This window comes from Podarcis raffonei, chromosome Z (assembly GCF_027172205.1).
Source record: "Podarcis raffonei isolate rPodRaf1 chromosome Z, rPodRaf1.pri, whole genome shotgun sequence".
Lineage (NCBI taxonomy): Eukaryota > Metazoa > Chordata > Lepidosauria > Squamata > Lacertidae > Podarcis > Podarcis raffonei.
The window spans coordinates 21,677,133-21,701,691 of NC_070621.1; the positions used below are offsets into that span (position 1 = coordinate 21,677,133).

At 46.6% G+C, this 24,559-nt stretch overlaps 1 protein-coding gene across 4 annotated transcripts in view; it reads left to right on the plus strand.

The window, feature by feature from the left end:
- HEPH (hephaestin) overlaps window positions 1-22,372 on the plus strand; it is a 46,725-nt gene extending 24,353 nt beyond the window's left edge. The window contains exons 12-21 of one of the 4 annotated variants that reach the window (XM_053374435.1): window positions 1,674-1,886; window positions 2,926-3,139; window positions 6,084-6,232; window positions 10,456-10,590; window positions 11,910-12,016; window positions 13,199-13,424; window positions 17,366-17,505; window positions 19,301-19,478; window positions 20,545-20,577; window positions 22,043-22,372. In XM_053374435.1, the coding sequence (XP_053230410.1) occupies window positions 1,674-1,886; window positions 2,926-3,139; window positions 6,084-6,232; window positions 10,456-10,590; window positions 11,910-12,016; window positions 13,199-13,424; window positions 17,366-17,505; window positions 19,301-19,478; window positions 20,545-20,577; window positions 22,043-22,281 (1,634 nt within the window). In that variant the 3' untranslated portion in view covers window positions 22,282-22,372. The remainder of the gene's footprint in view (window positions 1-1,673; window positions 1,887-2,925; window positions 3,140-6,083; window positions 6,233-10,455; window positions 10,591-11,909; window positions 12,017-13,198; window positions 13,425-17,365; window positions 17,506-19,300; window positions 19,479-20,544; window positions 20,578-22,042) is intronic. The other 3 variants (XM_053374437.1, XM_053374436.1, XM_053374438.1) reach the window with 3 other exon arrangements.
- The last annotated feature ends 2,187 nt before the right edge of the window (window positions 22,373-24,559 follow it).

A 24,559-nucleotide genomic window follows, 5' to 3' on the forward strand; every position in this document is an offset into this window, starting at 1 on the left:
ACGCCCACTCTTAGGGAATGAAGACGCAGTCGAACATTGGATTACCTAGAAATTAATCGGAGCACCTATCTGAAATATCTACTCTGAGCTATCACCTCAGAAAGGATGTTATAGAGTTGGGAAAGGTTCAGAAAGGGGCAACCAAAATGATTAAGGGGTGGAGCAACCCCTCTGTAATCAGAGGTTGCAACATTTGGGACTTCAGTTTAGAGAAAAGGCATGTAAGAGACAACATTTGTAAACAATCTATGGCATGGAGAAAATGGATAGAGGAAAGCCCCCCTCCCCCCATAACTCCAGAACGCATGGGCATCCAATAAAGCTGAATGTAAGAAGATTAAGGACAGATTAAAGAGAGGACTTCTTCACTCAGCGCATAGCTGAACTGCAGAACTTGCTTCCAGAAGAGCCAAGGATGGGCCACTAACCTATAGGTTTAGACAAATTCATAGAGGAGAGGACTATTGATGGCTACAAACCTATAGTACTGCTTTTGGGGGACAAGGGCAGGCAGGTGTGGAGGACTGTCTGGTCCTGAATGGGGTAACTGTGCCCCTGAAGGACCAGGTGTGCAGCCTGGGAGTCATTCTGGACTCACAGCTGTCCATGGAGGCGCAGGTCAATTCCGTGTCCAGGGCAGCTGTCTACCAGCTCCACCTGGTACGCAGGCTGAGACCCTACCAGCCCACAGACTGTCTCACCAGAGTGGTGCGTGCTCTAGTTATCTCCTGCTTGGACTACTGCAATGTGCTCTATATGGGGCTACCTTTGAAGGTGACCCGGAAACTACAACTAATCCAGAATGAGGCAGGGAGTGGCCATTGAGACTATATAACACTGGTCCTGAGAGACCTACATTGGCTCCCAGTGTGTTTCTGAGCACAATTCAAAGTGTTGGTGCTGCCCTTTAAAGCACTAAATGGCCTCGGCCCAGTATACCTGAAGGAGCATCTCCACCCCCATTGTTCAGCCTGGACACTGAGGTCCAGCTCCGAGGGCCTTCTGGCGGTTCCCTCATTGAGAGAAGTAAGGTTACAGGGAACCAGGCAGAGGGCTTTTTCAGTAGTGGCGCCTGCCCCTGTGGAATGCCTTCCGATCAGATGTCAAGGAAATAAACAACTATGTGACTTTTATAAGACATCTGAAGGCAGCCCTGTTTAGGGAAGTTTTAAATGTTTGCTGTTTTATCGTGTTTTTAACATTCTGTTGGGAGCCGTCCAGAGTGACTGGGGAAACCCAGCTAGATGTGCAGCTTATAAATGATAAACTATTAAGATATTATTCTTACAAGCCATGAAGGCCATGCTCTGCGTTAGCAAGTTGGAGGCAGCAATGCTTCTCAATGCCAGTTGCTGCAAACCACAGGAGGGGAAAGTGTAGCTCTTGCGCAGCTTGCTGGTTTTCCATTGGGGCATCTTGTTGGTCATTATGAGAACAGGATGCTGGATTTGATGGGGCCCCTTTGGCCTGATCCAGCAGGCTCTTACAATGTTCTTATTTATTTCATTTATTTCTTTTGTAAAGTTTGTACTCTGCTTGGTTGCAAAAAAAAAAAAAAAAAGCCCCCCCCCCCAATTCAAAGCAGTATATGAAAAGGTATGGTCTATGCATGAATCAAATAAATAAATGTCTCCTTTTTTGTTTATTTTCCTTTGGGGTCCCCCCCCTTAAAGCCATTAATGGGTTCCTGTTCAGCAACATGCCTCTCCTAGATGTCTGCAGGGAAGAAACTGTCTCCTGGCATCTCTTGGGCTTTGGCAGTGAAGCCGATGTCCATGGCGCAACCTTCCAGGGAAATACGGTCTTGATGAATGGGATGAGGCGAGATGGAGCCAGTCTCTTCCCTCACACATTTGCCACAGCCCTCATGCAGCCAGATAGCGAAGGTATCCCATTTGCAACCTTTCTCTCTCATGCCCAAACCATATATTTTATGCATGCTTAAAAGCACAAGGTTTCCCTGAAAGAATCCTGGGAACTATAGTTTGTTAAGTGTCTTGGGGAATTACAGCTCTGTGAGGCGTGGGATACATTTTGCAGGATGCTGGGGAGAGGGGTGGAGTGTGTGCTTCCAATGTATGGTTTAAACCAGTATAGTCAGTTTAGAAGCAGAGTAAACATTTTCAGTCTAATCATAACCTTTACTGTCCAAGGAGACAGAGTTACGCAAGCTTTCAATAAAGGCCATGTAGAGACAGTGACCTTGGATATGCAAGATCTCTCTTCTAAATCCCTGGAGATGAATTTTTCAGGGTTTTGTTTTGCTTTCAAGCTTGAGGCACACGTCAATGTGGTAGAATCACAGAATTGTAGGGCATAGTGCAATTGAAATTAGAACCTGGGAGACCAGGGTTCAACTTTTCACCCAGCAATGAAGCTTAGTGGGCTCTCTTGAGTCACACCCTCCTTCTCAGCCAAATCTACATCACAGAATCGTTGTGAGGATAAAATGAGGGTTCGTTAGTTAGACCCGTGGCTTGATATGATAGAACACAAGTCTGTCCTGCAAATGCAAACCCGAGGGGGGGAGGTGACATGAATGAATTTTATAAAAATTATGCCTGGCAAAGAGAAAGTGGACAGAGAAAAGTTGCTCTACCTCTCTCATGACACTAGAATTTGTGGACATCCAATGAAGCCCAATGTTGGAAGATTAAGAAAGGTGAAAGGAAGTCCTTCACAAAGCAGACAGTTAATAATAATATTATAATAATTTATTATTTATACCGCACCCATCTGACTGGGTTGAACTGTGGAACTCCCTGCAGTGGACTACAAAGCCCATCAGCCACAGCCAACACAGCTATATGGCACTGGGGGGTGGCATTCCTGTGCTGGCTGAGGCTGGTGGGAGTTTTGATTGAAAACATCTGGAGGGACCTGTCTGCCACCATCTTGCACATCTCTGTTTATGCTGCCCACTAGGGACTTTTGAAGTATACTGTCAGACTAGCAACCACTACCAGTCTGGGATGAGAGGACGTTACTCAGTTCAGCAGTGTGGGAAGAACACACTGTTTCCAGACCAGCAATATGAGCAAGTGAGGACCTTCTACATCATGGCAGAAGAAGTGGAGTGGGACTATGCTCTGGATCGCCATTGGGCACTGGAAAGATATAACAGCTCTGCGGAGGAGAGGTAACTGGTCTGCTTCAGAAAGGAGCAGGAGGACTAGATAGTCCATTGGCCTGATCCAGCAGGCTCTTCTTCTGTTCTTCTGGCTCCTCTCCACGCCAAGTTGGCTGAGTTAACTTTTATTTGCTTGCTTTACAGTATGGATTTGTATGCCACCTTTCAAAACAAAAGTTTCCATAAGAGGGCTTATAGTCAGTGTCATAATATTAAAAACAAAACAAAAACACAAATACCTGCAATTTTATAAAGAGACAGCATAAAACAATTACTAGGCCATACCCACAAAATAATGTTACAGTTTAAATACTGAGAGCTTAAAAACCCAGCTTGTCCTTTTAACCCAAAGGAGCAATGAGGTTGTCAGACCCCCAGAACTTTCCTGAAGTGACAGCTTGAATCTCCAGGTGGACAAGTCCACCTGAAAATATTATTATTATTATTATTATTATTATTATTATTATTATTATTATTAAGGCTGTGAGTGCAGCTTGCAAGCTTCAGCCTAGTAAAGGTAAAGGTAAAGGGACCCCTGACCATTAGGTCCAGTCGTGACTGACTCTGGGGTTGCAGCGCTCATCTCGCTTTATTTGCTGAGGGAGCCGGTGTACAGCTTCCGGGTCACGTCGGCGGAAACGCCGTTTACCTTCCCGCCAGAGCAGTACCTATTTATCTACTTGCACTTTGACGTGCTTTTGAACTGCTAGGTTGGCAGGAGCAGGGACCGAGCAACGGGAGCTCATCCCATCGCGGGGATTCGAACCGCCAACCTTCTGATCAGCAAGTCCTAGGCTCTGTGGTTTAACCCACAGCGCCACCTTCAGCCTAGTAGGAGCCAGCTGAAAATCACAGCACAAACTCTCTGAGGGTATCTTCACTTCCCCCTCTCCCCCCTCCCCTTTTCTAGTTAGACTCTGTCTTTGCAAATTATTGCATAGACTTAGTGATTTCACCAAGACCTGTCCCCCATGACATCACTGGGGCCCACACCTGCGTCCCAGGTTTGGGCCCTGAAATATCAGGGTCTGTGAAGCTCCTGATCTGACAGTCTTTGGGGCAAAGAACTCAAACATACATTCCAGGCCAGTTTATTAATAATAGTAACAACAGCAGCAGTGTGTTTTAAGCACAGTTGCTGTGGCGGTTATCATTGTTGTGATATTGTTCATTTTTATTCATTTCATTAAAAAATATTCTATTCTGCTTTATTCGGGGGGCAGGGGACCCCAAAGCTGTTTATGAAAAAGCTAAAGCAATAAAATTATAAGAAAGAAGAATTAACTGCAATAATTTGGAGCCCTTTCCAACTCGACAATTCAGTGATTCTAAGCTAAGAATTTTTCAGGGGGGTATATGTGGAAATCAAAATGACTATAAACTAAAAACAAATTGAAATTCACACCAACTTCATAAATGTATGGGTAGGCTAGCCTAAACAAAATACATATCTTACAGGTGCCGATAAGACAGCTATGAAGGTGCCTGTGTGGTATCGTTAGCCCAAGGAATGTCTGTTTCTCTAAGCCTGGGAAATGCAGGCTGAATTGAGTGGTTAGTCGCAATAGTTCCTCAGAGACTAGAACAAAGACACAGGCAAGAATTAGGGGTGCTTCCTGAGTATTAACCCCAAGTGATCCAGAAAACCAGGCTTGGCTGAATCACAGTCCACCCTCCTCGCTCCCCTGATAACATTCTGGGACACATTTCACACACACCCATCCCACCTCCTGCTCCCTAGTTTAAAATGAGGCAGATTCCTCTCCTTTCCCCTGTTCTTCTTTGCCCCTTCCCAGCTTGGCTGCTTGCTCCTGCTGAAATCCCAGGCATTTGCCCTCTTCAGTCTTCCTAGTGTTTCAGACCATTCCAAACCTTGAATATCTGCATACAAAAGGGATGGCGTGCCCTCTGGCCTTTTAACATGCTTCCTAATTCTTGCCCTGCTATTGCTCCCCAGCAGCACCATATGGAAGGCAGAAGATTTTTGAGGCTTTAAATGTGCGGATTGCAGCAATGTGGCCTAAGGAAAGAGGTGGGGAACCTAAGGCTGGGGGGCAAAGGAGGCCCTCTCTGGGCCTCAGCAGCCAGGGCTCCAACCACCCCCTCAGTTCCACACACACCTGAGTGCTTTTGCCTGAGTGTCCTTCAACAGAATGCCTCCCACTTGCCGGAAAAGAGGCTGGGGAGACATGTGGGTGGGTAAAAACTTCCGACTTTTGCACAGCTAGAACGCAGCTGATTGCAGAAAGATAACAGCAACATCCATTTTCAGGGCTGTCTTAAGCATATCCGGCCGTGGTGCAAAGATCCCTCCGGTGCCCCACCCCGCGTTTTACAGAGTTGTCAACCTTTTCCCAAGCCTCTGCGGGGATCGCTCTCCTCCACAGGGACTTGGGAAGGAAGCTGCATGTCCGCCAGCCATGTGGTTGGTGAGGTGCAGGTGGCGGGGGCAGGGAAAGGGGAGGCCGCCGGCAAAGCCACGCAGCTTCCCCACTCGCTGGGGTGCCCCTGAGAAGCTAGCGCCCTGGCGCAACGCGCCAGTAATCCCAATGGAAAAGACGGCTCTGGCCATTTTAGCTCTAGCCACATCCACTTTTGCCTCTCTGGCCCTGCTGATCCCTGAAATGTGGCCCCTTTAAAGTTGCTCATGTGGGAATGCAGCCCTGAAATCCCTGGCTGGAGGGATATCATGAAACCATTCCACCACCAACACCAAGGGCATGCACCAGGATATTATCACTTTTAGTTCCCCTGCTAGTTCATAGCTGACCTGTACCAAGGTCCCCCTATGCTAAGCCTTTTCCAGGCATCTCCCAAAGCCTTTCCTCTCAGCGGGCTTCACATCTCCAGAAACCAGATTCCCTAGAGCCATGACCTGCCCAGCACAGACAAGATGTGTGTTATTGTTTTATTAATGCCAACAGAGCATCATTAACGCACAAAGGAACTTCAGCATTCACAGGTATAGCGACGTGTTTCTGAGTGGCAAGAACGGACTCCTTGGCTCCCGGTACAAAAAAGCAGTATACAGGGAATACACGAATGGGACGTTCAAGACCCCAAAGAGCAGGACGGATGGCGAGGAACACCTAGGGATCCTGGGTAAGGAGAAGGATTGTACACAAAGTAGGTGCTGCTCCTCTCACTTCTCCAGGAGTTAGTGATGGCCACCAAATTAGATGGGTTTAAAAGATGGCCCACTGACCTGATCTAGCAGGATCTTCTTTTGTTCCTGTGTTCCATTTGAGCAAGTCTGGGGCTTAACCTGCAAGCAAGTTTGTTAGATAGCACAATCAGAAACAGGCCTTTGGCTACAGGGGTCTTTTTTACTTATTTTTGCTTTTACTTTTTTTTACTTCCATAGAAAAGGGTGAATATAAATTAAATGCATCGGGGGGGGGTGCCAATTGTCACTTTGATGAAAACAGCATTGCATGGACACTGAAAAAAAATGTGCACAAAAATCCCACAATGAACACCCATCCAGATGACCTGGTCTACACGTGCAGCAGAGTTAGATGTTTGAAAGCTAGAGACAGTAGAGTGCACTGCACTGTTTCAGACAGCAGGTGGGGGTATAACTTATGAATCAGCCCCTTTGTAAAAACATTCTCTGCAAATGAATTTTAATGCAGTAGGTGTTACAGGACTCTCTCGTTTTTCACAGCAATAGGCTAACACAGCTATACCGCTGGAAATTGTTGCTAGATTTACCAGTTTTCTAATTAACAAGAGGTGGGTTTTTTATGGTTTGGTTTAGTTTGATACTCTAGGAGAGTGTTCAAAAAATAGGATGCCTTGTGGTCAGAGGTGGTACATTGCATTCCCCGGCCTCAGAACCCTGCCATTCTGTTAACACTTCATATGTCTGCATGTGTAAACCAAGCCTGGTCACTGCTTTTTTTCCAGCTGGAGCTCACCGAAACCCAGTTCTGGCACCTCTTAGGTGGGTGCCATTGCCATTCTAAGAGAACAAGGGGGGTGTTCGTGGTGAGTTCTGGCACCTCTTTTTCTAGAAAAACAGCACTGGAGGCATAAGGGTTTGTTATCCTGACTGGTGTGTAATTGGAATGCAGAGTTAAAGTAAATTATCAAATCATCAATTCTAGCACGCAGGGGACCGCCTCTCCTGGTATGCCCCGCGAGGACCTTAAGGTCCACAAATTACAACATTTTGGAGGTCCCAAGTCGCAAGGTGGTTAGATTGGTCTCAACTAGGGCCAGGGCCTTTTCAGTACTGGCCCCAACTTGGTGGAATGCTCTGTCACAAGAGACTAGGGCCCTGTGGGACTTGACATCTTTCCACAGGGCCTGCAAGACAGAGCTGTTCCACCTGGCCTTTGGTTTGGACTCAGTCTGACCCTTATGTTTCCCTCCCCTTGTGGTTTTGGTCTATGGGCTATCATTAAAATGAGGCTGCTTTTTAAATTGTACCTTAACCTGTATTTTAAATTGGTCCCCCCTATTATGTTTTTATTGTAATTTTACTGGTGTTAGCCGCCCTGAGCCCAGCTTTGGCCGGGGAGGGCGGGGTATAAATATATTTTTTTTAATTTTTAAAATTATTATTATTATTATTATTACAATTCGCATTATTAATTGTATTATGATTTGGTATTATAAATTGGTATTGACAACAAGGCTTTTATTGGGTTATTGTAACTGAAAACTAATAAAAATTATTACATAAAAAAAAGAAAAATAGCACTGGGCCTGATGTACCTTGGACTTCAAATTATCATCATAATAGACTCCCATTATAAATGTAAGAACTGAGGATGTCTAGGCAATCGAGGGTCTTCTCCCCCATTGTAATGCCTCTCCAAATGTAGATGGGAGTCTCTCTGTGGCAACATTCACAACACACATTTAAAGCAGTATCTGAGCACCATGCCACTTCAAACAGTCACGACAACCCCCCCCCCCAAAAAAAAATTCTGGGAGCTGTAGTTTGTTAAGGGTGCTTAACGTTGGTAGGAAGCCCCTGTTCCCCTCCCAGAGGTACAGTTCCCAGTGTGGTTTGATAATGCAGCTCCCATAATCCTTTTGGGGAAGCCACTGACTATTTAAACTGGTATAATAGAACTTTAATGGCATGATGTCAATGTGGACTGTATCTCTGGAGTGCTGTGTTCTTTTGATAAGTTTTTTCTGCTTTTCCCTCTCCATGGCTCTTCAGCATACTGTGGGTAGTGATGGAAATTTATTATGTGCTGCTTATTATGGGCTGTTCTGTCCATGCCCACTCTTTTCTGCCCATGCCTTTCCCGCTCTCATGGGAAAATAGCTGGGTCAGTATAAATAACTACCGCAGCTTAGTCACAGTGCAAGCCATCAGAAGAGATGGGTCTGACGATAATTGCAGGGGAGCACAGCTGTACTAGGCACAAAACAAATCTGGGGCCCAGACTCTCAGCTTTTCTATTTCCTTCTTCTTTTTAAAAACGGTTTTATTAACGTTATTATTGCAATTCATTGCCATAGCGATTATATATGAAGCATTCTTGTTTTCTAAGAAGAAAAAAGAAAACAAATTAACTAGAAAAGGCGGGGGAGCGGAGAGAACATGAGATGTGGAAGGCGGAAAGGATAATATAACAAAAAATTCTATGGGGCAATTAATAAAAGGAAAAATGTCATCATTTACATTGTCATCCAGAAATGTAAGAACTTCGCAATACATTTTGTTTTCTTAATTATTTCAGATTGCATTTTTCTTTTCTTCGGTTTTTTAGGTAATTGGTTTTTCAATTTCAATTAACAAAATATAGCCATACTAGGAGAAGGAGGCTTAGTAGATGTACAGAAAAGAAAGCTAAATAGCAGCTGATGGTTGTATTTTTAAACATTCCAAGAAAGACAATCAAATGAAAGTATCTCTCAATAAGTTTCCTTGAGTCTGTTGAGAGTGAAAACCATGTTTGATTGCCTTAACAAAGCCAATAAAAGGATATATAGAAAGCGTTAGTCCTCCCATCGCACTGGATCAATATTCCTTTTGTGAAATGTTTGTCCAAAAGCATGAAGTCCTATACTTGCAAACTTCAGCCTTCAAAAAGATTTGCATTTAAAGTTTTCCAAATCTTTATGATCACTAATCTAGCTGCCAATAATAAATGGAGGATGAGGTTCTTATTGGTTATGTTCTTAATCTGAGGAGTAAAATAAGTGCTGCATGTTTCTTATACATAAGTTTTATCATTAAGATATTTTGCCAGGTTTTCCTTGGCTAATTAATTGTAGCAGGGGGATCTTTGTTTCCCCATTTTTGTAGCTTTCCTTTCCTTTTGTAAAAGCCTCTTCCCCTGGAAGAATGAGAATTCTGAAGCAAGATATTCAGGCACCACTCTAACCAGTTCATTCAGGAGAAGTGAGCTTCCTCCTGCCTTTCAGTGTTTTAGCTAATTAAAATTGTTTGCAAAGAAGATGCATGGGTGTATAGCAAGGTTTATTTTGGTGGGGGCAGGCCTTTTGTTGGGGTGACAGAACCTCAGTTAGCTATGCATTTTTATTGATATTGATTTTTATTGATTTTGGGGGACAACTATCCCCCCCTGCCCCCCCAGCTATTCCCATGTAAAGGTAAAGGGGCCCCTGACCGTTAGGTCCAGTCGTGACTGACTCTGGGGTTGCAGTGCTCATCTCGCTTTATTGGCCGAGGGAGCCGGCATACAGCTTCCAGGTCATGTGGCCAGCATGACTAAGCTGCTTCTGGCAAACCAGAGCAGCGCAGAGAAACACCGCTTACCTTCCCGCCAGGGTGGTACCTATTTATCTACTTGCACTTTGACGCGCTTTCGAACTGCTAGGTTGGCATGTATAGTAGGCTAAATCAAACACACTCAGGTAAAAGCAGGCAGGATTGTGCAGAACTGAGAGGCGTGGCCTGCATTGAGGTCTGGAGAGTTGCTTTCTCCCAAAGCAGCAGGTTAAAATAGTGCTTGCATATTTCACTTCAGAACTCTCATTACTTAGAGAGTGGGGACTTGCTTTGGGAAGCAAGCAAGTGGAGGGTGGGTCTGGGTCCCAAATTCACTCTGAACCTAGTATAGCAATGCCCCCTGCACGTCTTGGCAGGCTTGAGTAGACCCACTTCTTCCGATAGCTTGGGCTGTGGAAACATTGAGATAATTCTTTGTACTGACCCAGCAATAGCCACAGCTACTGCATGAGCACATGCACATCACTGTATGAGCATTGTTATGCCACCTACGTATTGCTTTCAATGCACTGCTTTCAAGTGTACATCTTTTTATGTTGTTCTCATCCATTCCTAGTCACTGTCCCAACAGCGCTTGTTCCCTAAAGCATCTCCTTGCCTCTAGGTCCATTCATCTGGGCAGAAGTGGGAGACGTCCTCAATATTGTGTTCAAGAACAACGCCACACGGCCTTACTCCCTTCATGCCCATGGAGTCCTGGAGAAGAACAGCAACAAAGGCTCAGAAGCAGCAATGCCTGGTGAGTCTTAGGCCTCTGCTGTGAGTTGCCTTGTCTAGACCCCTGTGTCATGTATAGTGGCCAAGCTTCTTATTAACTATCACCTGCAGTGCTCACAGAGACCACCTAGAGTCCATCCTCAGGCACCTGTATGGTTAGAGGCTGGGTGGGCTCCCTATCATTTTGCACAGTCTGGGACCCATACCAATAGACTCGAGTGACAAGAAAGGAGATTCCGACGAAACATCAGGAAGAACTTTCTGACAGCAACAGCTGTTCAGCTGTGGAATGGACCCCATTGGAAGGTGATAGACTCTCCTTCCTTGGAAGTTTTTGGTTTTTTGGTTTTTTGGTTTTGGTTTTTTGCTCCTGAGCTTTCCCCGTAAAAACCTGCTCTTTAAAGCCCAATGGAAGCAAATGGCAACCCAAAGAAAACCCAAAGAGCCATTTCCTTCCATTAAAGGAGCCAGTGCGCTCCTTTAGAGAGCGGCATATCATGGAGAATGCTCCAGAGGGAAAGGAAGGGGGGGTGCTCAGATACAGAGCTTTAAAGTGTAGGCCTGTGCCTGGGAAGAGCGGGCCAAAAGGTAATTGTGGGTAAGCCCTTGATTTTCAATAAGAAACATTTCATAACTGGATATTTAAACGACTTAATTGTAAGATATGTATAGAAACCTGATACAAGTTTTAATCTTCTTCTAGTCTATTGTTATTTTAACTTTTCAAAAATTTTAAATTATTGTTAATTTTCCACATTGGTAATTGTATTATCTTTTTCTTTTTTTTTTGCAAACCCTTTTGAGGTGTTTTTTAAAAATAGAATTAAGCGCTGTACAGTATAAGGGACATGGGTGGTGCTGTGGTCTAAACCACTGAGCCTAGGGCTTGCTGATCAGAAGGTCGGTGGTTCAAATCCCCGTGACAGGGTGAGTTCCTGTTGCTCGGTCCCAGCTCCTGCCAACCTAGCAGTTTGAAAGCACATCAAAGTGCAAGTAGATAAATAGGTACCGCTGCAGCGGGAAGGTAAACGGCGTTTCCATGCGCTGCTCTGATTTCGCCAGAAGCAGCTTAGTCATGCTGGCCACATGACCCAGAAAAACTGTCTGTGGACAAACGCCGTCTCCCTCGGCCAGTAAAGCAAGATGAGTGCCGCAACCCCAGAGTCGTTCACAACTGGACCTAATGGTCAGGGGTCCCTTTACCTTTACAGTATGAATATTATGAAATAAATAAGTCGCTGAGATTCCAACAGAAGTAAAAAGATGTCAATTTCTCTCTAATAATAATAATAATAATAATAATAAATTCTGTGTCTGTGTCTGTCTCTGTCTCTGTCTCAGGTGAAATTGTCACCTATCGGTGGGATGTTCCTGAAAGATCTGGCCCAGGACCTAATGATTCTGCCTGTGTCTCTTGGATCTACTATTCCAGTGTGGATCCTGTAAAGGTTTGCAGTTTTTCTCTAGCTTTTGTGAGAGGATTATACCACCATGCAAAGGAGCTCCCCACCAGGATGTTTATTCATACTAAGCTTACACTGTGCAAGCAAAGACCTGTGCTCACTGTACAGGTTTCAGGGACAAGGCTGAAGAGGAGGAGGAATGGTGAAGGTCACCCCCCCCCTCTCCTGTAGCTCCCAGAGAAGAGGATGGCAGTCTCGAATTACATCAGGGCTTTCAGGAAAACAACAACTTAGAGAGAGGAAAACAGCAGAGTTATAAGGTGTTAGGAGATGGACACGTCACTGGACCGCATAACCAACCCTTCTCCCAAAACGCGACATTTGTTAAGGGTGCAGAACAAAGGGCACAGAGACAGTTGACCATGGATGGACGCCATAGAGGCAGGTGTTGTTGCTAGAAGGGAAGGAGAGAGGAGCTCAGTGCGAGCAATGCCATCATTGAGGAATGACTGGATTCTTCATCTTTCACTGTGATGACTCAAAAAAAATCTTAAGAAATAACTTTCTTGTTTCCTCCCTGCTTCTTGGCGCCATTGGGAGAGGGAGAGAATTCCTCACTCCTGGCAATAGGGTTGCCATATTTCAAAAAGTAAAAACCAGGACATCCCAAAGCTGTTAAGCTTTCATTTTACAAAAACACACACACACACAAAAGACAAAGTGCCACCTTTCAGAAATCACCCCCAGGTGCCAATTCCACCTTTGAAATCCCAGTAACGTCTGGGAAAATCCAGACGTATGGCAGTTTGGGAAACCCTGGTTTATAGAAATCCTTGGTTGTAGCCTGTAGAATGTACAGAGGTACCTCGGGATGCGAACGGGATCCGTTCCGGAGCCCCATTCGCATCCCAAATGGAACGCAAGACGCGACGGCGCATCTGCGTCTGTGCGGGTCACATTTCGTCGCTTCTGCGCCTGCGCGTGACATCATTTTGAGCGTCTGCGCATGCGTGAGCGGCGAAACCCGGAAGTAACACGCTCCGTTACTTCCGGGTTGCCGCAGAGTGCAACACGAACGCGCTCAACCCGAAGCGCATTCAACTCGAGGTATGACTGTACTTTGGAGGAGAATTCTTTTGGTTCCAGAAGCTGCCCCAGCTAACAGGAATCTGTAAGTAAAAATGCTAGGATAACCTTCCCAACTTTTCTCTGCCCTTTTACCCCCAGGATGTGTTCAGTGGTCTCATTGGCCCCCTAAAGGTCTGCCGTAAAGGGACGCTGGATTTAGATGGTAGAAGGAAAGGTGTCAACAAGGAGTTTGCACTCCTCTTCTTGATTTTTGATGAAAATCAGTCCTGGTACCTGGAGGAGAATGTGCAAAAGTATGCCCAAGGGGACTGGGTTCATTCCCACCGAGAGGACGAAGAGTTTCTGGAGAGCAACAAAATGCACGGTGACTTTGTGTTATTACTTTTTCATCCTGCATGGCTGCCTGCCTTTGCCCTGGATTGCAAAGTGTCGCCTAGAATTGTCTGTATTAAAAAAAACAACACCTGGGCCATCTATTTCCCACTGTTACCATCTTTTCAAAAGTAATGTTCATATTTATTTATTTGGGTTTCTCACTGGAAAGGCTATGGGGGTAGGGAAAAGAAAAGGACCTCTCTACCACCTTTCAACCAAGGTGTTATGTGTTTTCAGAACCCACCTTATTCTGACGACTGTAATTTGTGTTAACTGGTTTCAGTATTTCAGTTTAAACTTTAGCAAACCGTCTTGGGACCTGCTGCTGAAGGGCAAGTAATAAATAAATGAGAACAGCAGCAATAACTATAATATTTATAAGATAGGCAGCAATACTTCTGAAGCCCCTGGAGGGTAGGGGAGAGATGCTCTTGCAGGACCAGGCATCGGGCTCCCCTACCCCAACCCATGCAAATAAGAGACCAATAAGGGACGCGGGTGGCTCTGTGGGTTAAACCACAGAGCCTAGGGCTTGCCGATCAGAAGGTCGGCAGTTCGAATCCCTGTGACAGGGTGAGCTCCCGTTGCTCGGTCCCTGCTCCTGCCAACCTAGCAGTTCGAAAGCATGTCAAAGTGCAAGTAGATAAATAGATACTGCTCCGGCGGGAAGGTAAACGGCGTTTCCGTGTGCTGCTCTGGTTTGCCAGAAGCAGCTTAGTCATGCTGGCCACATGACCCGGAAGCTGTACGCTGGCTCCCTCGGCCTATAAAGTGAGATGAGCGCCGCAACCTCAGAGTCAGTCACAACTGGACCTAACGATCAGGGGTCCCTTGCAACCTTGCCGCCGCTCCCAGACCTGTTCTGGGGGCTGGGGTCGGGGGAAGCTCGGGCTTCCCCAGCCCCAGCCCCGTGGCTAAAAAGGAGAAGCCTGAAGCCCCCGGAGCACAGTGCGAACTGTCACTGCGCTCTGGGGGTTTCAGGCAGCTATCTGCAAGCCTTCGGAGCGCAGCGCTGCGCTCCGAAGGCTTGCGGATAGCCGCCTGAAGCCTGAAGCACCCTCAGCGCAGCGTGAACTTCCGCTGCGCTCAGGGGGCTTCAGGCAGCTATCCGCAAGCCTTCAGAGAGCAGCGGGAGTTCTCACTGCACTCCGAAGGCTTGCGGATAGCCGCCTGAAGCCTGGAGAGTGGGAGGGGTCGGTGCACACCGATCCCTCTTGCTCTCCAGGCTTCGCCTTGCTGGAGAGGCGCTGCACAGTTTTCCCTCTCTGCGCAGCGCCCCTTCAGCGAAGCAGGAGGAGAAATGGAAGGGGCTCCATTTCTCCTGCCGCTTCGCTGAAGGGGCGCTGAGCAGAGGGGGGGGATTTTTTCCCCCTGTTCTCCCCCTCCTATGGTCCGGTGCGTCCTATGGTCCGGTGTATCCTATAGACTGAAAAATATGGTAAATGGGCAAGGGGCGGATCTGAGGGAAGCCCACTGTCGGCTCCATCTGCTCTGCCCTCTGGCACAGCCCATGTCCTAGCCTGCATCCTCAGTAGCCAAAGCCAAGTACAGGCTAGGATACAGTTCCTGATAGGCGAAGGGGGCTTAAGCCCCCACTGCCTATCAAGAAGGGCACCGCTGTTCCAGTTCCCTCATGGGGAGCCGGATGAAGCCTCTACCTTCTTGCAATGCTTCCTCACCAAAACGGGTAAGCGGACTTGTGTTCAAATTCTGCTTGCATTCAGTTGGGCACTGTGAGAAGAGGATGCTGGAGTAGGTGAATCGTTGGCCTGGTCCAGCAGGCTCTTCTGATGTTCAGAGGGTAGAGGGGGAGGCCCACAGCACTATGGTGTGATGAGGTTGGTCACACCAACTACCTGTTGTGTTGGGGAAGCTGGGCAGAGAACTCAGGAGAATGTTTTGTGTAAGGTTCAATTCCACTTTGTGCCCTCACCCAATGTTTCAAGAGTCGAGAAGGTGTTGCTTAGCACCCTGCACTCAGGACCATTAAACACACCTTCTGAAGAGGGAGGACTAAGGAAGGATCTCAGACTTCACAGGGGAGCGCCCTTTTATTGAAAAAGTGCAGCAGCACAGACTTCAGAACCTGCCACTTTCAGCCATTAGCTTTTCTCTCTAATTGTTGCTAAGTTGTGAAAGAAAAAAGCCTGCTGTGTAGCAATTTGCACATGATTAGTTCCTGGAAGTAATCCGTGAAAGACTCAGAAGTTGCTAGAATTTGACTTTTGGCTGTACCTTAGATGCCCTTTCTAAGTTAGAATCCACTGATAATGTTAATGAAACCAGACCAACTCAACCCCAAACCTCTGAACCCTGCCACTAGGGAGAGCAGGGGTGTTGCAGGAAGGACACGCAGGAGCAAAGCACCTGAGATGACTTCTGTAAAGAAGAGAGGGAAAGTCGATGTGGCATAGTGGTCAAGAGTATTGGATTAAAACCGTGGAGACTGGTGTTCTAGTCCCCACTCGGCCATGAAGCTCACTGGGTGACCTTGGGCCAGTCACTGTCTATCAGCCTACCCTACCTCACAGGGTTGTTGTGGGGATAGGAAAGGAAGACATAAACCCATGTATACCACATTGAGCTTCTTGGAAGAAAGGTGGGGTATAAATGTAATATAATGTAATGTAGCTACATTATGGGATGCGGGTGGCACTGTGGGTTAAACCACTGAGCCTAGGGCTTGCTGATCAGAAGGTTGGCGGTTCGAATCCCCGTGACGGGGTGAGCTCCCATTGCTCGGTCCCTGCTCCTGCCAACCTAGAAGTTTGAAAACATGTCAAAGTGCAAGTAGATAAATAGGGACTGCTCTGGCGGGAAGGTAAATGGCGTTTCCGTGCGCTGCTCTGGTTCGCCAGAAGCGGCTTAGTCATGCTGGCCACATGACCCGGAAGCTGTACGCCGGCTCCCTCGGCCAGTAAAGCGAGATGAGCGCCGCAACCCCAGAGTCGGTCACGACTGGACCTAATGGTCAGGGGTCCCTTTACCTTTACCTAGCTACATTATAGGGAGAGGCAACTAAAACCGTTACTGGAGTCTCTAGACAACCTTTCCTAAGGAAGGTTCCTCTTTATTCCCAGATAGGGTGGTCAACCAGATCCCATTGTGTGTGGGGGGGGATATCCCACCCACAGAAGCATCCCAAGAGATTGTAACAGTTCCTGGTGTCTCAGAAGTGAGGATCTTAAGATCAAATATTTCAGCCTTCCCCAACCTAGTAGCCCCCATAACTGTTTTGGACTACAATTCCCACCAGCCCCAGTCAATAACTGTACCCCTGTGGGTATAAGATGGACAAAAAATGTAAGTTATTAGGATGCATTGAAACCTTGTAATCTTTTCTGACTTTTAGGCTTCAAGGTGAGTTGCTACCGTCTTTATGGATAGCAGCTCTGTGCCATTACAAGGCGTGTAACCTCCTGGACGCGGGTGGCGCTGTGGGTTAAAGCCTCAGAGCCTAGGACTTGCCGATCGAAAGGTCGGCGGTTCGAATCCCCGTGGCGGGGTGCGCTCCCGTCGTTCGGTCCCAGCGCCTGCCAACCTAGCAGTTTGAAAGCACCTTTGGGTGCAAGTAGATAAATAGGGACCGCTTACCAGCGGGAAGGTAAACGGCGTTCCGTGTGCTGCGCTGGCTCGCCTGATGCAGCTTGTCACTCTGGCCACGTGACCCGGAAGTGTCTGCGGACAGCGCTGGCTCCCGGCCTATAGAGTGAGATGAGCACACAACCCTAGAGTCTGGCAAGACTGGCCCGTACGGGCAGGGGTACCTTTACCTTTACCTTTAACCTCCTGAAATCAACTGCTTGTATAAACCCATGGAAAACTAACAGTGCCCCCTAGTATCATTTTGCAATATTTCATGAACCAAAGAGGGGTGGATTCCATTCATTCAATAAGCAGACCTTTTCTTCCTTCCTTCCTCCCACTTAGCCATCAATGGTAAACTCTATGCAAACTTGCCTGGGCTGACAATGTATGAAGGAGACTGGGTGAACTGGTACCTGCTGGGAATGGGCCAGGAGATTGACATCCACACAGTTCATTTCCACGCTGAGACCTTCATTTATCGGGTAAGCATTTGAAGCTGTTGCTTGAATAACCTTATGACGCTATGTAATGTCAGTCTGCTGTTACAAAGCAGAGCTTTCCCATGCAATGAATCCATGCAGTGCTCTGCCCGTATATGTAGAACTGTGGGGTCAGTGTCCTTCTCAGCTTCACCCCCTCCCCCGAAGTTAACATGAAAAGTTTTTGTTTAAAGAAAAAGCAAGCAAGAGGTGACATGACAGGCATTTATTAAATTATACAGGGCATGGAGGAAAAGTGGACAGAGAAAAGTTTTCATAACACCAGAATTCCTGGATGCCCAGTGAAGGTGAATGTTGGGAGATTCAGGAAAGTCCTTGTTTATGCAGCACACAGACTGTGGAACTCACTCCCACAGTAGGCAGTGATGGCCACCAACCTGGAAGATGACTCCAGGGACGATTGGCCAAGTTAATGGAGGAGAGGGCTATCCATGGCTATTGACCACAGCAGCTGTGCTCTGCCTCCATAGTTCTGGAGGCAGCCATGCTTCTGAATACTGGATGCTGGAAATAAAGGAAGGGAGAGTGGCTCTTGTGCTTGGATCCTCCTTGCAGGTTCCCCACAGTGGTTGGCCACTGTGAGAACAAGGTACTGGACTAGATGGGCCATGGGCCTGATGCAGCTGTGGGCTCTTACGTTCTTATGACAATCCCTGTGTTGCTTCTAGAGGCAACTAATGAGATACTTACCTTTTTTATTTTTAAGCCGGGGGGAGCGACAACCTTTTTTATTTTATTTTTTAAATCCCACATTTATACCCCAAGGTGGCATACATTGTTCTCCCCCTCCTGATTTTATCCTCACAACAACCTTGTAGTGTAGGTTAGGCTGGGAGGCAATGACTGGCCCCCAAAGTCACACTCAGTGAGCTTAGTGCCAAGTGGGGATTTGAACTCAAATAAATGCAGGTGGCGCTGTGGTCTAAACCACACAGCCTAGGGCTTGCTGATCAAAAGGTTGGCGGTTCGAATCCCCGCGACGGGGTGAGATCCCGTTGCTCGGTCCCAGCTCCTGCCAACCTAGCAGTTCGAAAGCACGTCAAAGTGCAAGTAGATAAATAGGTACCGCTCTGGCAGGAAGGTAAACGGCATTTCTGTGCGCTGCTCTGGTTCGCCAGAAGCGGCTTAGTCATGCTGGCCACATGACCCGGAAGCTGTACGCCGGCTCCCTTGGCCAATAAAGCGAGATGAGTGCCACAACCCCAGAGTCGTCAGTGACTAAACTTAAAGGTCAGGGGTCCCTTTAAAGGTAAAGGGATCCTGACCATTAGGTCCAGTTGTGGCCGACTCTCGGGTTGCGGCGCTCATCTCGCTTTATTAGCCGAGGGAGCTGGTGTACAGCTTCCAGGTCATGTGGCCAGCATGACTAAGCTGCTTCTGGCAAACCAGAGCAGCGCACAGAAATGCCGTTTACCTTCCCGCCGGAATGGTACCTATTTATCTACTTGCACTATGACGTACTTTCGAACTGCTAGGTTGGCAGGAGCAGGGACCGAGCAACGGGAGCTCACCCCGTTGTGGGGATTCAAACCACCACCTTCTGATCCTTGGCCACCCGCGTCCCATGGGTCCCTTTACCTTTACCCAAAAATCAACAAGACTGCAGAATAAATTTACATTTTTTTAAAAAAACAACTTACCTAATAGGTAGAAGTCACATGATTCGACTTTCCTGGCCCAGAAACCCAGCTCTTCTTGGTACAAGCAGTAGCTTTGCAGGGGCAGCCCTCCCTGTTCCAAAGTAATGTTTGCTCTCTGGGTCCTCCCCACATGACAGAGTGGCAAGACGTACAGAGCAGATGTGGCGGACCTCTTCCCTGGGACCTTTGAAGTGGTGGAGATGCTGGTTGGCAATCCTGGAACATGGCTGCTTCATTGCCATGTGGCCGATCACATCCATGCTGGAATGGAAACCCTCTTCACAGTCTTTCCTAAGCGCGGTAAGGAGAGAACAGGTTGGTTTTTATCAACATCATTATATCATTACCATTACCATTATTTTATTTAGAGCCTTTGTCAGGGTTGTACCTAGGGGCTGGTTAGGTTGCCCCCACCAAGGGTGCAGGTCCGGGGGGGTGGGGAGGGACACACAAAAATTGAGCCTCTCCACTCTGGCACCAAGTGGCTAGAAACCCGCCTTGCCTGTCCATGCACTCAGATGGATGGACTGATGGAAGAACAGGAGGAGGAAAAGCAGAGCAGAGCCAGCCCTGATGCCCAAGGACGAAGTCACAAGAGGAGTGCAAAAGCACAGTTAAGCCGAAATCTCTCCCACAGGCGGCAGTTGATGCCAAGCAACCTAGATTGCCTTGAAAGATTATTAGACAAATTCGTGGAAGAGGAGAGGGCTATTGATGGCTATGCTCTGCCCTCTACAGTCGGAGGGAGGAAATGCTTCTGAAAACCAGTTGCTGGAACTCGCAGGAGGTGAGAGTGCTCTTGTGCTTGAATCCTGCTTGCAGGTTTCCCACAGGCCACTATGTGAACAGGATGCCGGACTAGATGGGGCCATTGGCCTGATCCAGCAGGCTATTCTTGTGTTCTTAATATTACAATGTGGTGCTACAGACACCCATTTTATCTGGCTTGAACACAGGGATCTCTTGTGCTTATTTGTTTTGTCTCATTTCTTACCCACCCTTCACCACCGGGTCAGAGGGTGGGTAAAATATGCAATTACAAAACAAATAGAACAGTTTGCAGCCCAAGAAGGAAGTGGAAAAACTATTAAAAACAATGCAAACATTTAAAAACAGTTCCCCCATAAAAATATTTTCAGTACAGTGTCCCAGTGCTTGGGAAGGGCCATAGTTTGGTGCTTAGAAGATCTTCTTTGAATGCAGGAGGTCCCAGCATCTCTAGGTAGGACTGGGAGTTGCCCCCTGTCTGAAACCTTAGAGATCTTTTCCCAGCAACTGTTACATTGGATGGACGTCATTCGTCTAAGTAGAACACAGCTTCCTATGCCATCCTTTTGTGCTTCCCAGTAGCTTCCTACTAAATTGTGCACTTTCTTTTCAGATTCAGTGCTTCTGAAGACCAATTCCTATACAGGTATGGCTGTCATTGCATCTCAGGTTTATACCCCTTTTGAGCATTCTTGAATAAGGACAATTCCCGGTGTGAAGCCTAGCAAGGCACCCCTTTTGTCCACCATTATTCTCCTTTCATTCCTCAAGTTCACCCAATGGTCCAGTGCTGCTGGCTCCCTGCACACCCCATGCACTGCACAGGGTTGATCAGGTTACCATTTGGGTTCCTTCCAATTCCATGATTATGTGAGCGCAAACTGGGAGTCAGTGTTCTCTGTGTGCACTCTATCCAGCTCCCTTCTTCCATAACCATTGCAAATTATCTTGTCAGCTTTAACCATGGTTTGCTGTTACAGTGAGGGGGGGAAGTATTTGATCCCCTGCTAACTTTGCCTGTTTGCCCTCTGACGAAGAAATGACCAGTCCATAATTTTAATGGTAGGTTTATTGTAGGTGTGAGAGATAGAATAACATCAGGAAAGCCCCCAGAAACCAAGAAGACAAAAGTCAGAGATTGATGTGCAGGGGATCAAATACTTTCCCCCCGTCACTGTACATCTTCACTGACTCTGACTAGCTAACGCTAGGAAAATTCCCTCTTAGCCATGGTTTGCAAACTATGTTCAGACTTAAGATGGAATCCCATGGCAATCTGAGTTGCAGAGGTCTGGTTGCGGCCTGGATATATACTACAGGGATAGACCTGAGTGAAGCCAGGCCTGTTGCCACAACCTCTCTCTCACACACAGCCTCCTAATTGGCCCATTTGAAAGGGTTTGGGTGCCAAGCCACATGGCCAATGGGGGGAGGTTCTAACATCCCCCAGTGGTCGTGCTGTGCCGAAGATGGCCCACACATTGGGCCGTGGCTGCACCAGGCTGCAAACTGCTGCTTCCCAGGTAAGCAGCCATTAACCTTGTCAGCTTTAGCCATGGTTTGCTATTACATCTTCACTGACTAACTGCATCTAATGCTAGGAAGATTCCCTCTTAGCCATGGTTTGCAAACAGTGTTCAAACTCTGGTTAAGATGGAAGCCCAGTTAGCCGTTGTTATGGCTGACATCTGTGCAAACGTAACACTCCATGGAATTCAAATTGTAATACAATACAAAAATAAATAAATAAATAAATAAATAAATAAATAAATAAATAATTTCCAGCGGTCGAAGTGGTCAAGTGGGCTAAGGACTGGTTCCAAGTTGTTCCAAGTTCTTTGCATGGTACAAGTAACAGGTTGAACTTTTCCTGGTAATGAAAAAGATTCCTCTACTAGCCTTATTGCTCATCTAGCTATCTAACTGTGTGGTGGTTTTGCAGACTTAGTACCTGTTTTTCCTTGGAAAATGTGAATTTGCTCTTAAACTGAAAAGACAGCAGAGTGGTTGTTTACTGCTGTCATTCTGTACTGCTAACTTCCTTTAATGCAATCTCATTTCCTCCCCACCCGCCCACAAAAAGTAACCTTTCATCATCCATTTGTCCTCAGAGACACCTCCTGAAGATGAAGACAATGGCCATCACTTTGTTTTGTTCGGGTCAAAACTGGCACATAGCCAAGTAGAGGCGACCATTATTTTCCTTGCTGTCACCGGTGTCTTGCTGTTCCTCATTGCCTGCACCTTTCTGGGAGTGATAATTTACCTGCAGAGACAAAAGAGGCTGAGACGCAACAGGAGGTCCATACTAGACGAAGGGTTCAAGCTTATGCCTACAAAAAAGCACTAACATCTGGAGAGGAGTGGCGGAGGTTTTGTGGCCTTTCAGCTGCATGCAAGGAGGAAGTGCCTTGAAATGCCTTTTGCAAAATAAAAATAAATCACTTTGGGAGCTATGTTTCAAAACCACCCGTGATGTTGTCCTCTTAGGGAAAATAAAAAAGGAAACATCTCCAAGTGCCACCCAGTGCCTAGTTTTATACTTTCTACTCAGGACTCAAATTAAGCCACAATAAGTTTAATCAGGCTCATTTATACAATAATCCTGTAATCCTCCAGAACTTGGGGAGCCAGCTGACAAGCAAGGATCAATCCGGAGCAATTTTTCATATTATGAGAAAGGAGATTGCACTAAACATCAGGAAAAGCTCTGCAGCAGCAGAACAGACACCCTTGGAAGGCACTGGACTCCATTGGGGTTTTTTAGAGAGAGGTTGGATGGCCATCTGTTTGGGACTCTTTAGCTGTGATTCCTGCATTGCAGCGGGTTGGACTACATGACCCTTGGGGTCCCATCCAACTCTATAATTCTATGATTCTGTGGAACAAAGCTCCTGGATCTGCAGCATTCCCCTGGTCTTTTTTTGCTCAGGGAAGCCACCCACCCTACTGCTCTCTCTCCTTCTGCTCCTATTCGGGGGTTTTCAGACAGTCTGCTTGGCTACTATCTGCTCCAGCAGGCCTAACTGACCTTATCAGCCAACTGAAGAGAAACAACATGTGTGGGGAGGAATCTTCCCAGGGATGCATGGGGGAGGAGGGAGCACATACTCCGTGGGACTGTTTTCTCTGTGGGACTGTTTTCTAACGGCAAATTCTTTTCCCTGCTTTGATCTGCTTCTATCTCCTCCCATCCCTTCATGCACAGAAAGTAAAAACAAGGAAATCATACCGTGTGACTTCTGTTTGTCTCTGCTGAGGAAAAAGAGGTGATTCTTCCTAATTGGCCATTGCAGTAAAATAGTCATGACTGCTAATTAAATGAAATGGAGGAATCAGTGTTTGATGGCTTGTGATTGTATAAACATTAGATGGGGCAAATGAGTGAAGGTGCACATTAATTTGCTGTTCTAAGTAGCAGGAGGCTTGCAATTTGTGAGCTCTGTTCATATCCCCATCCAGACAGGGCTTGAGGCAGAAAGTGGGCAGAATAGCAGCAGTGACTCTTTGTGAAGTAGGCTACCTTCCAGCCACACAGAAGCCAGAAGCTTCTACACACACACACACACACACACACACACACACACACCCCTCCATCCAAGCAAAGAAGAGGTATTAGCACAGCTGAGGCTGAGTGCCTCTTGGAACAAGCGCTCTGATCCCTGTTCTCTGTTCAGAGTCCTGAAAGTCTTGTTTCTTGGCTGCTTCCCCCCACTTCTTAACTTTATTTTTCAGTTTCCATATATATATAACAATTCCCTTATACCACCACCCAACAAGAAACATCCCATGAATATGCAATGTACAGTCAAACATTATGTTTGCAATTAGTTTAAAATTGATTGCATCAGTTAGTTGTCTTCTACTCTCCATATTGATCCAGAGTGGAGTCCTGCTCATTATTTTCCTTTCCTTCAAGAGATTTCTTGCAGGATCTACATACGCTCATTGGCTTTGCCTTGCCAGAACTGATCCATCACTGGCAGCTGAGCTTGTGAATGGATCCCAACTTTGTATTCCAAGTGATGTGTAGAACTCTCCTCTACCTGTGATGCTGTTAGATATACCATTTCCCATTCAAACATGCAACAAGAAAATGTCTCAAAAGGGCTTGATCTTTCAGCAAAAAGGCAAGGGGCACCAAATTTTGGCACCGCACAGGGTGCCACTGAAATTTGAGACCCCCAGTTCCTCCACTGGTATCAGGCTATTATGTACTTATATCCTCCTCGAAAGGAATTGGGTCTTCAGGCACTGCTGCCATTTGTCAGAATGGACAAGATAGATAGAAACTTTATTTGCATTAGCCACTACCCATAGTGATAAGATAAAATATACTGGGGATAGAGTTAAACAGTTGACTATACAAAATACGTTCTGGAGTTTTACATCAATACAAATGACAAAACTGATACATGATCCTTTAGCCACAGATCAAACATGTGAGCCAATAGGCTTTATTTTGATTTTTTTTAAAAATGCTGAGCAGTGACCTGTCAGGAGAAAGCATAGACCAATGTTATCAAATAGTATGGGAAATAGCCTTATTAGAAAACCTAACCAACAAACTGAAACTGACACAAGGACAAATAGAAGAAGACGCCTTCACCCCTGTATGGTTACCCTTT